The 12,023-nt window shown below is 56.6% G+C and overlaps 1 protein-coding gene across 4 annotated transcripts; it reads left to right on the top strand.

Moving 5' to 3' along the window:
- Positions 1–9: 9 nt before the first annotated feature.
- On the top strand, positions 10–11,818 carry SH3BP5L (SH3 binding domain protein 5 like). Of its 4 annotated transcripts, none has more exons than XM_039885535.1 (7): positions 10–161; positions 544–1,107; positions 6,232–6,294; positions 6,463–6,591; positions 8,129–8,290; positions 9,504–9,677; positions 10,140–11,818. In XM_039885535.1, exons 2-7 carry the CDS (start codon positions 925–927, stop codon positions 10,584–10,586), a joined length of 1,158 nt encoding a protein of 385 aa, XP_039741469.1. In that variant the 5' UTR covers positions 10–161; positions 544–924; the 3' UTR covers positions 10,587–11,818. The 4 variants fall into 4 exon arrangements, with proteins under 4 accessions (XP_039741469.1, XP_039741470.1, XP_039741471.1 ...); XM_039885536.1 differs by having other exon boundaries at positions 13–151; XM_039885537.1 differs by lacking the exon at positions 10–161 and adding an exon at positions 187–277.
- Positions 11,819–12,023: the final 205 nt, after the last annotated feature.

The following is a 12,023-nucleotide window of genomic DNA, read 5'->3' as shown; positions in this document are numbered from 1 at the left end:
GGCGGGCAGGACGTGACCGGCAGGCCGGAGGGCGTGGTGCCGCGTGACGTATTTCCGCTTCTTTTCGTCCGCTTCGTGTTTGGTTGGACTGGCTCATCGCGGGGAGGGAGGGAGAGGTTGTTTTCAGTGGCGGAGCTTCGCGCACGGGAGGGTAAGCACAGGTGAGGCTGATGTGGGGACCTTTGCGCCCGCCTGTGTCGGGGTCCTTGGGGTTGAAGAAGCGTGTGGTTGGAGACGCGGGTCGGACGGTTCGCAGCCTGGAGAGAGAGACGCAGAGGTGGGGCGGGGCTGGCGGTAACGCGGTGAATCTCAGGGGGCGACGAGCGGCAGCCGAACGGGATGAGACCTGGGGCAGCCGGAGGCGCTGTGGGGGGCGAGGAGCAGGACCTCAAGGCCTTGAGGGATGAGAATTGGAGGTGGAGCGGGTCGTAGTGAGGGGCATGGGAGACTGAGAGTGGGGTGCCTCATTGGCCGAGGGCCTGGAGGCGCCGGTGGCCGACGTTCTGATGCTGAGCGTGCCCTTGGCCTTTGTTTCTCTTGCAGCTCCCTGGACAGTGTCGTCCGCAGCCTGCTCGGGCCCAGCCTGGAGGCACCTGCCTCCGTCCTCCCGAATGGTGCGACTCCTCGCAGGCCTTGGCCCAGGATCCAGGCCCCCTTTGCTCCCTGCCTCAGAACTGCCCCGGGTCCCTCCTGGTGGGCTCCCTGCGGCTGGAAGGGAAGAACTTTGGCACAGACAAGGTTGTAGTTCTAGGACCCCCACTGAGAACTTGAATCGCGTCCTCTAACCGAGTGTGAGGTTCTCCCTGCGCCCCCTTACAGTCTTTGGGGAGAGAAACCCAGAGCCTAGGAAGCCCCAAGCTGGGGCCCTGGTCCCAGCATGTCAGTCCTCTCCTGTGCATAGGGCTTTGCCCTCTTAAGGTGGGCATGGCTGAGTTCAGGCAGGTTCCTGGGGGGCGGGAGACTCCCCAGGGGGAGCTGAGGCCAGATGTTGTAGAGAATGAAGTCCCTCGGAGCCCAGTCGCAGAGGAGCCTGGAGGAGGTGGAAGCAACAACAGTGAGGCCAAATTGTCTCCAAGAGAGGAGGAAGAACTGGATCCCAGAATACAGGTGAGGAGACTGATGGGGGAGAGACAGGGGTACCAGCTTTGCTGGAGACCTGGCACATGAGTGCACTGGGGCAGGAGAAGAAAACAGGTTTGTCAACAAATCACTGCAGCACAGTGTGACAAGACCTAACAGATTTGTCTGGGATGACTGGCCCAAGTGCCTGGAGTGTGTGGCTTAAGCCTCACTGAAGGAAAGGGACAAATGGCAGACCCAAGAGGCACACTTTAGGTGGAGTGTAAAACTGTTCTTTCCAAATAAGCAGAGGGGCTGTCAGCCCAGAGATGGCGCAAGTGGGGACTGAGTGGGACATGAAAGGAGGTGACTCTGACTTTAACTCAGTGCCTCTCAGGAGTGTTCACAACTGTAAAGGGTGAGACTTTTGTGTCTTATAATGGTGGCGTCAACTTTAGGCCTGTAAGGAACTCTGATGCGTTCAGGTCCTGTATCAGTTGTGGTCAGGCTTCAACAGTGCAGATGCTCAGCACTGAGTATGCTAGGTGCAGCAGATGGAAGGAGAGCGGGTTAATGGCCTTTGAACATTTATAGGCCTGTTAGTCAACTGGGTGCAATTTGAGGAAGACCTGGAGGAGCAGTGAGTGAGGAGGGACGGGTGGGCACCACTTGCAGTAGGTATTTGGCCAGACCAGGCTCGATCACAGTGTTTCCAGGAAGGGGCTGCGAAGGGCTCCCTGGGGAAGCCACTTGGGCAGGTGAGGGCCAGGATGTTTCTGTGTGTTTGGGGTTGAGTCTGTTCTGTGGGCTGTGGCGTCTCCAAGATTCTGATGTGCAGGTGACTCACCTATCAGTGAGCAGTAGCGTCCCTGGGTTTGCATTCCGGGGTTTCTCTGTCAGCAAACCTTTAGGTGACTTCCGTGCGTGCAGAGAAGTTAAAGCTGGTCCCAGCATTCTTCCTGCCCCCTCAGTGGGGCTCCCAGGATGTGTGTGGGAACCATCCATGCTCACAGTGGAACAGCGGTGAGCCCTTCGTTTACCAGTATGACTCAGTGACATTCTTGCTGTGTCTCACAGGCATGGCGTTGAAATCAGCTCAGTTTCTCCTGCTCATTCTACAGATTTGTCGTCACTGAGGAAACAAGTGGTAGCAAAAGCCTTGGGCTGAGACTCAGCAGCCTCCAGCCCGAAGATTGTGAGTTCCATGCAGGTCAGGCGATCTCTGTGAGCCTCGGCTCTTTACCTGTGAAGTGAGGGGTTGGTCTTGCAGCTTCACACTGCCCCTTCCCGCCCTGCTCTTACGTGGTCCCACGGTTCTTTTCTTTATCAAACTCTTCAGTTTACCTCTTGGTGAAAGTTTGTAGGTGGCACTTTGAGAAAGACTCCTGTGCTCATTGGGGAGCAGCCACGTAACATGAGGAGATGCCCTGGTTTCTTCACACCTGTGCAGAAGTCTGCTTTCCCGGTGCCCACACAGAAGTCACACTCCTGTGTCACACTGTCCAGTCCTGTGGGCACTAGCCTCAGCTGGCTGCTTAAGAAAATCAATTAAAATTCAATAAAATCGAAAAGGCAGTTCTTCCCGTGCCGTTGGTGATGCAGAAGTAGAATACTGTGTCATCATGGGCAGTTCCATTGGATGGGCTGTGTAAGGGGTGGAGGGAGAGCCCTGGCCTCCAGCAAGCCTGCCGTGTTCCTTGTCCCTGCACTGAGGGCAAGCAGGCCCTCGTCTGTCTTGCCAACTGCGGGGCATGCTCTGGGTCATTTAGGGAGAAGAGGCCCCTTCATCACGGGTGTACTCTCTGGGCCATGCTCCAGCCTCAGCAGGCACTCAGCCTTTCTGGGTGAGGAAGAGAGTGGGCGTGTGTCTTTGGAGGTCCCTTTTAGTTGACAGTGCACAAAAGTCTTCTGGTGGTGTGTTCTAGCACCTAGCGTGGATTCTGGGTGCATTCAGTGGGTCCACCCCTGCAGACCCATCAGAACCCACCAGGTAACACCAGTCAGAACACTGGTGCCTGTGCTGTGCCCAGACAGTGGGATTTTGGTCTGGGTAGGTGGGAACTGGCCCTAGTGTGTGGCCTGGTGAGTTACAACCAGGTATGCCCTGGAGGCAGGGACCCTGTTCAGGTGTTTTTGGAACCTTGAGCGAGGCTCTTTGTGACTTGGGTACTGGGTTCCTCAGCAGGCAGACAGCCCATGACCTCATTGTCTGGTGAGACTCCTCTGGAAGTCCCACAGGGAAGCCAGCTGAAGGCCAGCTCCAGGCCTATGGGGAGTGTCCTGTCCCCCAGAGAAGGCCACTGTATGTGCCCGTGTGTTGACCTCAGCATAGTTCTCTGAGACCTCCAAGCTGATCCTCTGCTCTGGGAGACAGTGTGTCCCAGGAGGGGAGCTGGGAAGGTGGGTAGTGCTGCGGGGTGGGGGATGCTGCACCACTACTTTCCTCCACCCCTCCAACCGTGACTGTCTCAACCCCTTTGTGGCAGGCACATTCCTTGCTGAGGCGAATAGATACACTCACTCACACACTCCTCCTTAGACTCTTCAGGGTGACCCTGCAGCCTCTGCATCCTCATCTGAAGTGAAGTGTCAGGTCGGCTGCCATGGGCAGCCAACGTCCTCTGCTTCCTGGCCCGGCCCCTCCCAGGCCTCCTGCCCCTGCGCTCCAATGGCCTGCACAGGTGGGCAGCCACCTGAGCCCTAGGCCTCTGCCTCAGCGGCCTGGTGTCGGGGGATGCGCTGTTTGCCTGGGAAGGTTGCCTCCCTGCTGGCAGCGGACTCAATGATAGTTGATATTCACTGACTCAGACTGCCAGGAGTCCCTGGTGGGGCAGGCCACAAGAGACATGTCGCCAGCTGCACAGATGGCCCCATGCTCATCAGATCCCTTAAGCCTCGCCTTGGGTCTGCCCCAGCCTGGCTGCCCCCACTCTGCCATCCAGCCTGTTAGGACCTTTGTGACTTGGAGGGAGAGACCTCACCAGAAGATATCATTGTGGCAGGCGTTGTGCTGGTGTGAACCCTCATCCTTGGCCTATAGCCAGCACCCTGTGAGTCTTTTTTCCAGTGGGGGTCACACCATGTAGAGCTGCTCACTCCCCTGATGACCTTGTCAGATGCTGGGAGCACTTTGGGCATGGAATCAAGTGGGAACTCACAGGGACATTGCAGGGTGGCCTATACCCGCTGCTTCCCCTTCTCCCCCGAGGCCTGTCCTCTTCTTACCAGGGCCATGGTTTTCTGAGGGGATGGTACCTCTCCTCTGAGGCATCCATCCAGGGACATCCTTAGTCCTAGGAGAGTGGTCACAGTAGCAGGAGTGCCAGATGAAAGGGCAGGTCCTGGATCAGCCCCAGCTCCATCCCCAGTGTCCTGTCTCACTGTCTCTTGTCTGTGGAAGCAACTGAACTGAGAAAAGGAGTGTACAGATGGGGCTGGTAGAGCCACTGCCTGTGCCACAGAGTCTGAAACTGCTCTGGGCCAAGGTACCCACAGGAGCTCACGACAGGCTGCTTCACACCCTGAGGAATTGCCTCTTCTGAAGGCCTGTGGGTGATCCCATCAGCTGCAAGTGACAGTGTCCTTGTTAGGAAGGCACTCTGAAACTTAGAGCTGCTTTTGGCCTCCCCTGGGGCCCCTAGGCCCTGTTGGCCTGTGGTTCCAGACTGTCTTGTCTGATGGACACTGGGTTGCGTGGCTAACCAGGTGGTCATGAGCACTAGCTTCTACCCACACTGTCCAGTACGGGAAGCACTTGCCACTTGGTCAGGTTGAGATATGCCCCGAGGGTCTAATGCACGTGGATTTCAAAGGCAATGAGAAAGACAGTGTAAATTATTTCAAAAAAGAATGTGAAAGTGTTAGCAGTTTATATTGGTAAACTGTTGAAATTGTAATATTTGAGGTATATGGATTAAATGAAATGCTTTGTTACAGCATGACCTATTAGGCTTTGCTTTTTAATGTGGCTGCTAGAAACTGGAGTGTGCAGGAGGCTGCATGTCTGTTGGACAGCTCAGCTCTGCCACACTCAGGGGGCAAGTGTGAGAGCATCTTGCAGCGGGGTCTGCATCGGGTGGGTATGCATGCTTTTACTCCTTGTTTTGGGCCTGGTGCATTCCTTTTCCTGTGATCAGGACGTATACCCTCGTTTCCTGGACTGCACTTGCCGAGTCAAGTCTCCCCAGGTTTGAGGAGGGTATAGACATAAAAAGACTGAAAGGTGACCATGCGCTGGGTGGTTGGAGGGCTAGTGTCTGGGCCACGGGTAGCAGGCAGACGCAGGCAGGGTCTTTCAGTGAGCACTAGGCCTTTCCTGGGCACTGCTTTGCTTTGGGAGTGTCCTTGGCCTGTTGAGCTCCAGGAACTCCACCGAGAAAGAGCAGGGGCAGACACTTGAGGCCACCACTCCTTCCTGTTCTGTCCCAGAGGATCCTGGGGCCTGTGTGTCCGGTGACCGCTCCCTGAGGCTCTCTCTCCCTGGCACAGGATCTGCTATGCGCAGACCTGGGGTCGCTATCACCCCATGGCCCCAGCAGGCCTCATGCCTCTTGAACTACCCACTCTTCCCTGATCTGGCCTCAGTTGTCCACCGGGCCCTCATGATTCTGCGTTTCCTTGGGGTACTACAGGTGGCCTCCACCATTGTCTCCCTGCCCTCCCCACATGTCCCACTCCTTGTGCTGGGGATAGTGCCAGTACCCATTTCCTGTGCTACAGCCTTGCTGGCTTCCCACCTGAGCACCTGCTCTATTGGGTCCCCACTCCTCCACGTCACTGGTGCCTTCGTGTATGCACCAAGGCACAGCTTGGGAGTGAATATGCTGGATGTCGTGCCCCTGCCTGGTGTTCCCTGGGTAGGTGATCCTACCACCTCACCACCCAGCAGGCCCATGCCTCCAATGGCTCCCCTCACTTCCTGGGCCATGAGCTGCCACCTCTCAGGGCTATTGGGTTGCAGGTGCTGAGCTTTGATGGTATGCATACTTAAATGTGTCCCAGGGGCCCAGGGCAGAGACTGTGGGCTCTGGCTGCAGTGTGGGGAGGAGGTGCTGCGGTGTGGGGGCACAGACTGCAGTGTATGGGCAGCCACTTCATGGTTCTTTTCTCCAACCTGATGAATGGACACCCTTGGGGCCCACCCTCCTGCTCTCACCACCCTGTCTGTGGCAGGAGGAGCTGGAACACCTGAACCAGGCCAGCGAGGAGATCAACCAGGTGGAGCTGCAGCTGGACGTGAGTATCTGCGTTCCCTCACCCCCTTGGGCTGGTCCTGGGCCATTGCCACTTGTCTCCTTCCCTCTTGGGCATAGTGGAGGGAAGGGGCATTGTAGGAAGCTAAGGGCACTGGGACCTGCCCACGTGCTTCCACCTTCTCCTACCCACTTCTCTGTCCCTTGCCAGGAGGCCAGGACCACCTACCGGAGGATCCTGCAGGAGTCTGCTAGGAAGCTCAACATGCAGGGTTCCCAGTTGGGGAGCTGCATCGAGAAGGCCCGGCCCTACTATGAGGCTCGTCGGCTGGCGAAAGAGGTATGGCCCATCGTCTGCTATCCCGCGTCCCGGGAGCTGGTGCCAGGCTCCCTGGTCTCTGTGTACAGGAGGCACTTGGCCTTTCTTGTCACCTGTCCGTACACTTCTCTTTCCTTTGCTCCTGTCTCTCTTTTCTTTGCCTACCCTCCACTTCTTTACCTTCTCCTTCCTTTTTTTTTCTGTACACAAATAAGGTGGGTTCACTGGTACGAAACTAACTGTAACTAATTGGAATAAGATAAAGAAGAAAACTAGAGTCACCCCAAATCCTACCGCACACGTGGCTCATGGTTCTTGTGCCTGGGATTTGTTTTGGTTGACCATGGTAAGGCAACAGACACAGAAAAAACGGCCTTGAAAGAAGAGGTTGTTACTTACAGTTCCCAAGAGTGGGGCATGCTGCGCCATGCAGGGGCATGTGGGGAAGCACCTGGGTCCCCAGGAGGAAGAAGGTGCCAGGGCAGGAAGGTCTTGACCCACAGCCTTTTCGTGGTTTCCATGGAAGGGAGTGGATAGGATAGAGTAAGCACTTGGAGCAGTCTTAGGACAGGACAGTTTGTCATTGGGGTAGGCTCTGGGCCGTGGGGTAGGCCTTAGTTTTCTGGTTCCTGCCCTAAGTGATTTAGGGTAGGGGCAGCATTGACCTGGTGTGTGAGGGTCAGATTAAGGAGGTGGTGGGCCTCAGATTGGTTGATTTGCATGTGAAAGATATGCTGGCTGGGGGTGGGTGGGAGGTGGGGGTGGGGGGATAGGGATTTACTATCTCTAGGAATTAACTAGTCCTGGGAGGGCCAGCAAGGCCCCCAAGGTGTCAACATGTCATAAAATGTAGAAAATAAAAAACATGATTAATATAGTACAGATAACCCCTTAAAACTTTTTTTGTATATTATGTGTGTGTGTATAGATATACATCTCTGGCAAGATGGGATTACACAATGTATGCTGTTTTTATACCTTTATTTTACTTGTGTTGTGACATAATTCCATGTCAATAAATATGCATCCATATCATCATTTTTAAGGGCTGTTTAATAATTTCTTATATTAAATGTATTATATTTAACCAGTCTCCTAGAACTGGAAACTTAGGTTTGTCCCAGTGTTTGTTTGGGAAGCAGGTCGATGAATCACTGTGAGTACTTGTCCTTCAGCTTCCCTGGTCGTGGTCTTCAGCATACTGTCTTTCTGAAACAGGCCACGCTACTGGCTGCCTTCCAACAAAATGGTGTGGACCTTTCTTTGTCCTCCCTTTGGCAGAAGGCCAGTGGCCTTTGAGACTGCTAGGTCCACATAGTCACCTTTCACTGGTAGCAGGATCCTTTCCATCTCTATTTCTGCCTTTATTTCTTCTCTTAGGCCACATCCCTACAAAATATCTTCATAGAATGTTGCTTCTTTGGCATCCATCCTTAGTACAATTTGAGAGGTGATGCTAGCGTTGCAGCAGGCCCTCCTCTTGTCCTCACCTGGGTAGGTGTCCGTGGTCAGCTGTGGTCCCTTGGGGCTCCCCATTCTGATGGCCCTCTCCCCCCAGGCCCAGCAGGAGACACAGAAGGCAGCCCTGCGGTATGAGCGGGCCGTGAGCATGCACAACGCTGCCCGGGAGATGGTGTTTGTGGCCGAGCAGGGCGTCATGGCCGACAAGAACCGGCTGGACCCTACATGGCAGGAGATGCTCAACCACGCCACCTGCAAGGTAGGCTGGCTGTGCCTGCTATTCTCCCAGGGTCCCCTGCTTCCTCGCTGTCCCTGCACCTATCCCCTCCTCTCTTATCTCCTGCCCTCCAGCCTTCCCTCAGCCACAACTGTTTCAGGCACAGTCTGTCCCTTCTCTGCCCCATTTGGTCCCCTGAGGCTTCGCCTCCAGATGGGGGACCAGCCCAAGCACTTCATCCCTGTTGAGCTCTCTGGTTCAGCAGCTTACTTCTGTTTTCAGAACATTCTCCCTTTTGTGCTTTTGAGCTCTGCCACTGTACCTTGACTTTGGAAGTATCATTTGTGTATCATTTTCAAGCTAACTGAAGAGGACCAGGGACAGGGCATCACTGGCATCAGCAACCATCTGTTGCTTTCACTTGGGGAAGGGCAGGTGTTTCAGTCCATTCAGGCTGTTATTACAAAACAACACAGACTTGAACAACAAATGTTTACTTCTTACAGTTCTGGAGGCTGGAAGTCCAAGATCCAGGCCCAGGCAGATCTGGTGTTTGGTGTGGGCCCCCTCCTGGTTCTTGGCTGGCCGGCTGTCTTGTCGCTGTGTCCTCATGGTGTGGAGGGACAGGCAACTCTCCAGGGCCCTTTTACGAGGGTGCCGATCCCATTTGCTAGGGCTCCACTCATGACCTGACCCCCCCTCAGAAGGCTGCTTCCAACTCCATCAGCCTGGGGATCAGGTTTGAGCATATGGATGTTGGGGGCACCAGCATTTAGTCTAGAGCAGCGCATATCAGCTCCAGAGACTGGTCACACCTCTGGTTCTCTGCTCCCCAGTTTAGGCTCATGGCCTGCACAACACTGGGGGAGGGTCCTGGAAGCTACATGTGGCAGGGCTGTACCATGGCTGGAGCCCTTGCCTGCTTCCTGTTGGGACATAGACACTTGGAGAGCCTCGGCTGCAGCTGCTGGTCCCCACAATGGGTCTCTGATGGTGATGGCTGTGGCAGATGTGCCCAGACAGACATTTCCAGCTTCTCACGTGCTGTCTGGAGGGCCCTAACCCCCTCTCCTGGCAGCAGCAAAGTGGAGGCCGGCGGTGCAGGTAACACCAGGCAGGTGCAGGGATGCACTACTGTCCTTTGCGTCTCAGAGACATGTCCTCTCCAGGCTCTGCAGACAGTGGGAGGCCCCCCAGAGTGACATCTGGAGTGTGGCCCAACTCTGATGTGTGTTGTCTGCCCTACCTGGGCCAGGTGAACGAGGCAGAGGAGGAGCGGCTACGAGGTGAGCGGGAGCACCAGCGGGTGACGCGGCTGTGCCAGCAGGCCGAGGCCCGGGTTCAGGCCCTGCAGAAGACACTCCGGCGGGCCATCGGCAAGAGCCGGCCCTACTTTGAGCTCAAGGCCCAGTTCAGCCAGATCCTAGAGGTAGCCACGTGGAGAGGAGGAGGCGGGGTGCTGTTGGGACAGATGTGGGGAGGCATGGAAAGGGCAGGGACAGGGGTGCTGGCCTGCTGCTGGTCTTCTAGGATTAGTGTGGTGGGCCAGGGACCAGAGACATGTGCGAGGTAGGGTGGGGATGTGGGTGCTAGTGGAGAATGGAGTTGACAGGAGGTAAAGAAGAGAACAAGGGAGATTTAAGGGAGACCAGGAGGAATGGGGAGGAGGAACTGGCTAGGCAGGGAAAGTGGACCAAGGGAAAAGAGGAGGTGGGGGCAGGGAGGAAGAAGAAGGTGGGGCTCAGGTCTGCGGGAGTTTGGTAAAGCAGCAGGCGTTTGTGTGTGTTGGTGGTGTCCTGGCACGGGTGCTCATGTTGGGTTGTGAGCAGGGCCAGGGCTGTAGAGAGTCACGTAGTAGGTCGCCTCATTCCATCCCTTTCTTCCTCCACAGGAGCACAAGGCCAAGGTGACAGAGCTGGAGCAGCAGGTGGCCCAGGCCAAGACCCGCTACTCGGTGGCCCTACGCAACCTGGAGCAGATCAGCGAGCAGATCCACGCGCGGCGCCGGGGCCTGCCCCCCCGTCCCCCAGGCCCGCGGCGCTCGTCCCCTGTGGGCGCTGAGGCCTGGCCAGACGGTGGCGAGGACGGTGACAGCGGGATCATGGAAGGGGCTGAGGGAGGTGCACGGGAGGAGGGTGGAGGCTTGGGGCCGGGTCCCGCCCCCGACGCGGACACGCTGAGCCTGTTGAGCCTGCGCACTGTGGCCTCGGACTTGCAGAAGTGCGACTCCGTGGAGCACTTGCGCGGTCTCTCGGACCATGCCAGCCTGGATGGCCACGAGCTGGGTCCCCGGAGTGGGGGCCGCGGGGGCCGCCACCAGCGCAGTATCAGCCTGTAGCCTCGTGCACAGGGTGGCCAGTGCGTCACACCGCTGATGGTCCACGTGGGCCGGGTAGGCTGCAGCTCCTCTGCTCGGGTCCCTGCTTCTCCTGCAGAGGTTGGGTGGGCTGTGTCGGCCCTCCTGTCAGTTCTGCAACACCCCCCCTCAGGTGTTGCAGGTGACAGCTCTCTGCCTTACCTTTTAGGAGGCTGCTGTGGCCCTCCCACAGTCTCCCCTGCTGGCTGCTCAGCCTGTTGGTCCCTTGCTGCCTTTTTCAGAGTCCCTTCTTTCTGCTGGCCTTTCACCACAGGGAACTTGGTTTAGAAGGTGTAGGGAGCCCATCCCAGAAGGGGGTGCTGGACCTGAGTGAGCGGACAGGTGTTCTACCCATCTCCCAAAGGCCTAAGGGTGGCAGCCCTGCACCCTTTCCCAGCCTGCCCTTATGTCACTTATAAGGTGCCTCTGAAAGACACCACCCCAGTCCCCTCAGCTCTCTCCTCATGACCTAAGCCACTTTGTGTGCCCCAGAGTAGGACTTGAAAGGTGCCAGTGTAAGGGAAGGTGAAGCCCAGCCTACCGTAGGGGACATCGCAAAGTCCACTCAGGCTCCCACATGCATGGCATCTCCCCAGATGGGCAGGCCCTCAAGTTGCCCAGGTGCTAGTGGCTCTCCCAGTGTCCTTGTGGGGTGCAGGTACAGGTAGGTCCTGGGGGCCGAGGCCCTTGCCATCCTGCTGCTGAGGCACTCATTTTTTCTGGGTAGAGGATGCTGAGCAGACTCGGTGCCCTCCTCAGAGTGCCCCTGGGAACTTGGTGCTCCGTCCCAGCCCAGCAACACCCACTCTGGGGTCCCTTGGGGGCATTCCTCTGTGGCTGCTGAACCTCCCCATGAGGTGAGGGGACCTGCCCTCCACAGGGAGCAGCTCTAGGTGTCTGGTGGTACTGCCAGGCTGTGTGTGGGGAGAGGTGGGGAAGCCAACTGGGTCTAGGTACCTTGGGGAACCTATCCCTCCTGTCCCACCCTAGGAGGACTTGTGCCTAGACCTGTGTACCACTCAATCATCAGGGAGCAATGGGCCTTCACATGGAAGGTGTCCCCTGATCTGGGGTTGAGGCAAAATGGTCACAATGAGAACCACTGGTTTGAGGTGGCCGTGGGTGATGGGGAACAAGAGGGTGGGTGTGTGTGCATCTGTGAGTGGGAAAGGGTCTGTTCCTGATTTTATTTAAATAAAATAGTTTATGTAACAGTAATGTTTATTACCCCTATCAGAGGACAGGGCAGGAGGGAGAGCAGGGCCATAGGGCTCTTTTGATGGAGCGGTCAGGAAAGGCCCCCGGAGATGAAGGAGAGGTGGACCTGAAATCTAGCTGGGCCACGGGAAGAAGGCTCAGGGTAACGGGGCTACAGTGAGCTCGCACAGGGGAGGCCCCCACCCCTCCTGCTGGGCAAGT

Source organism: Pteropus medius, unplaced genomic scaffold (genome assembly GCF_902729225.1).
Source record: "Pteropus medius unplaced genomic scaffold, Ma_sr-lr_union100, whole genome shotgun sequence".
In the NCBI taxonomy this organism is placed as follows: Eukaryota; Metazoa; Chordata; class Mammalia; order Chiroptera; family Pteropodidae; genus Pteropus; species Pteropus medius.
The sequence above is the reverse complement of the archived record's forward strand: the minus strand, read 5'-3'. Positions and strand labels throughout refer to the sequence as shown.

Excerpts from the sequence above, each read along its gene's own strand:
- SH3BP5L (XM_039885535.1), top strand. The coding sequence starts at position 925 with ATGGCTGAGTTCAGGCAGGTTCCTGGGGGGCGGGAGACTCCCCAGGGG. Across the intron at positions 1,108-6,231 it reads AACTGGATCCCAGAATACAG|GAGGAGCTGGAACACCTGAA; the intron begins GTGAGGAGACTG and ends TGTCTGTGGCAG. Across the intron at positions 8,291-9,503 it reads TCAACCACGCCACCTGCAAG|GTGAACGAGGCAGAGGAGGA; the intron begins GTAGGCTGGCTG and ends TACCTGGGCCAG.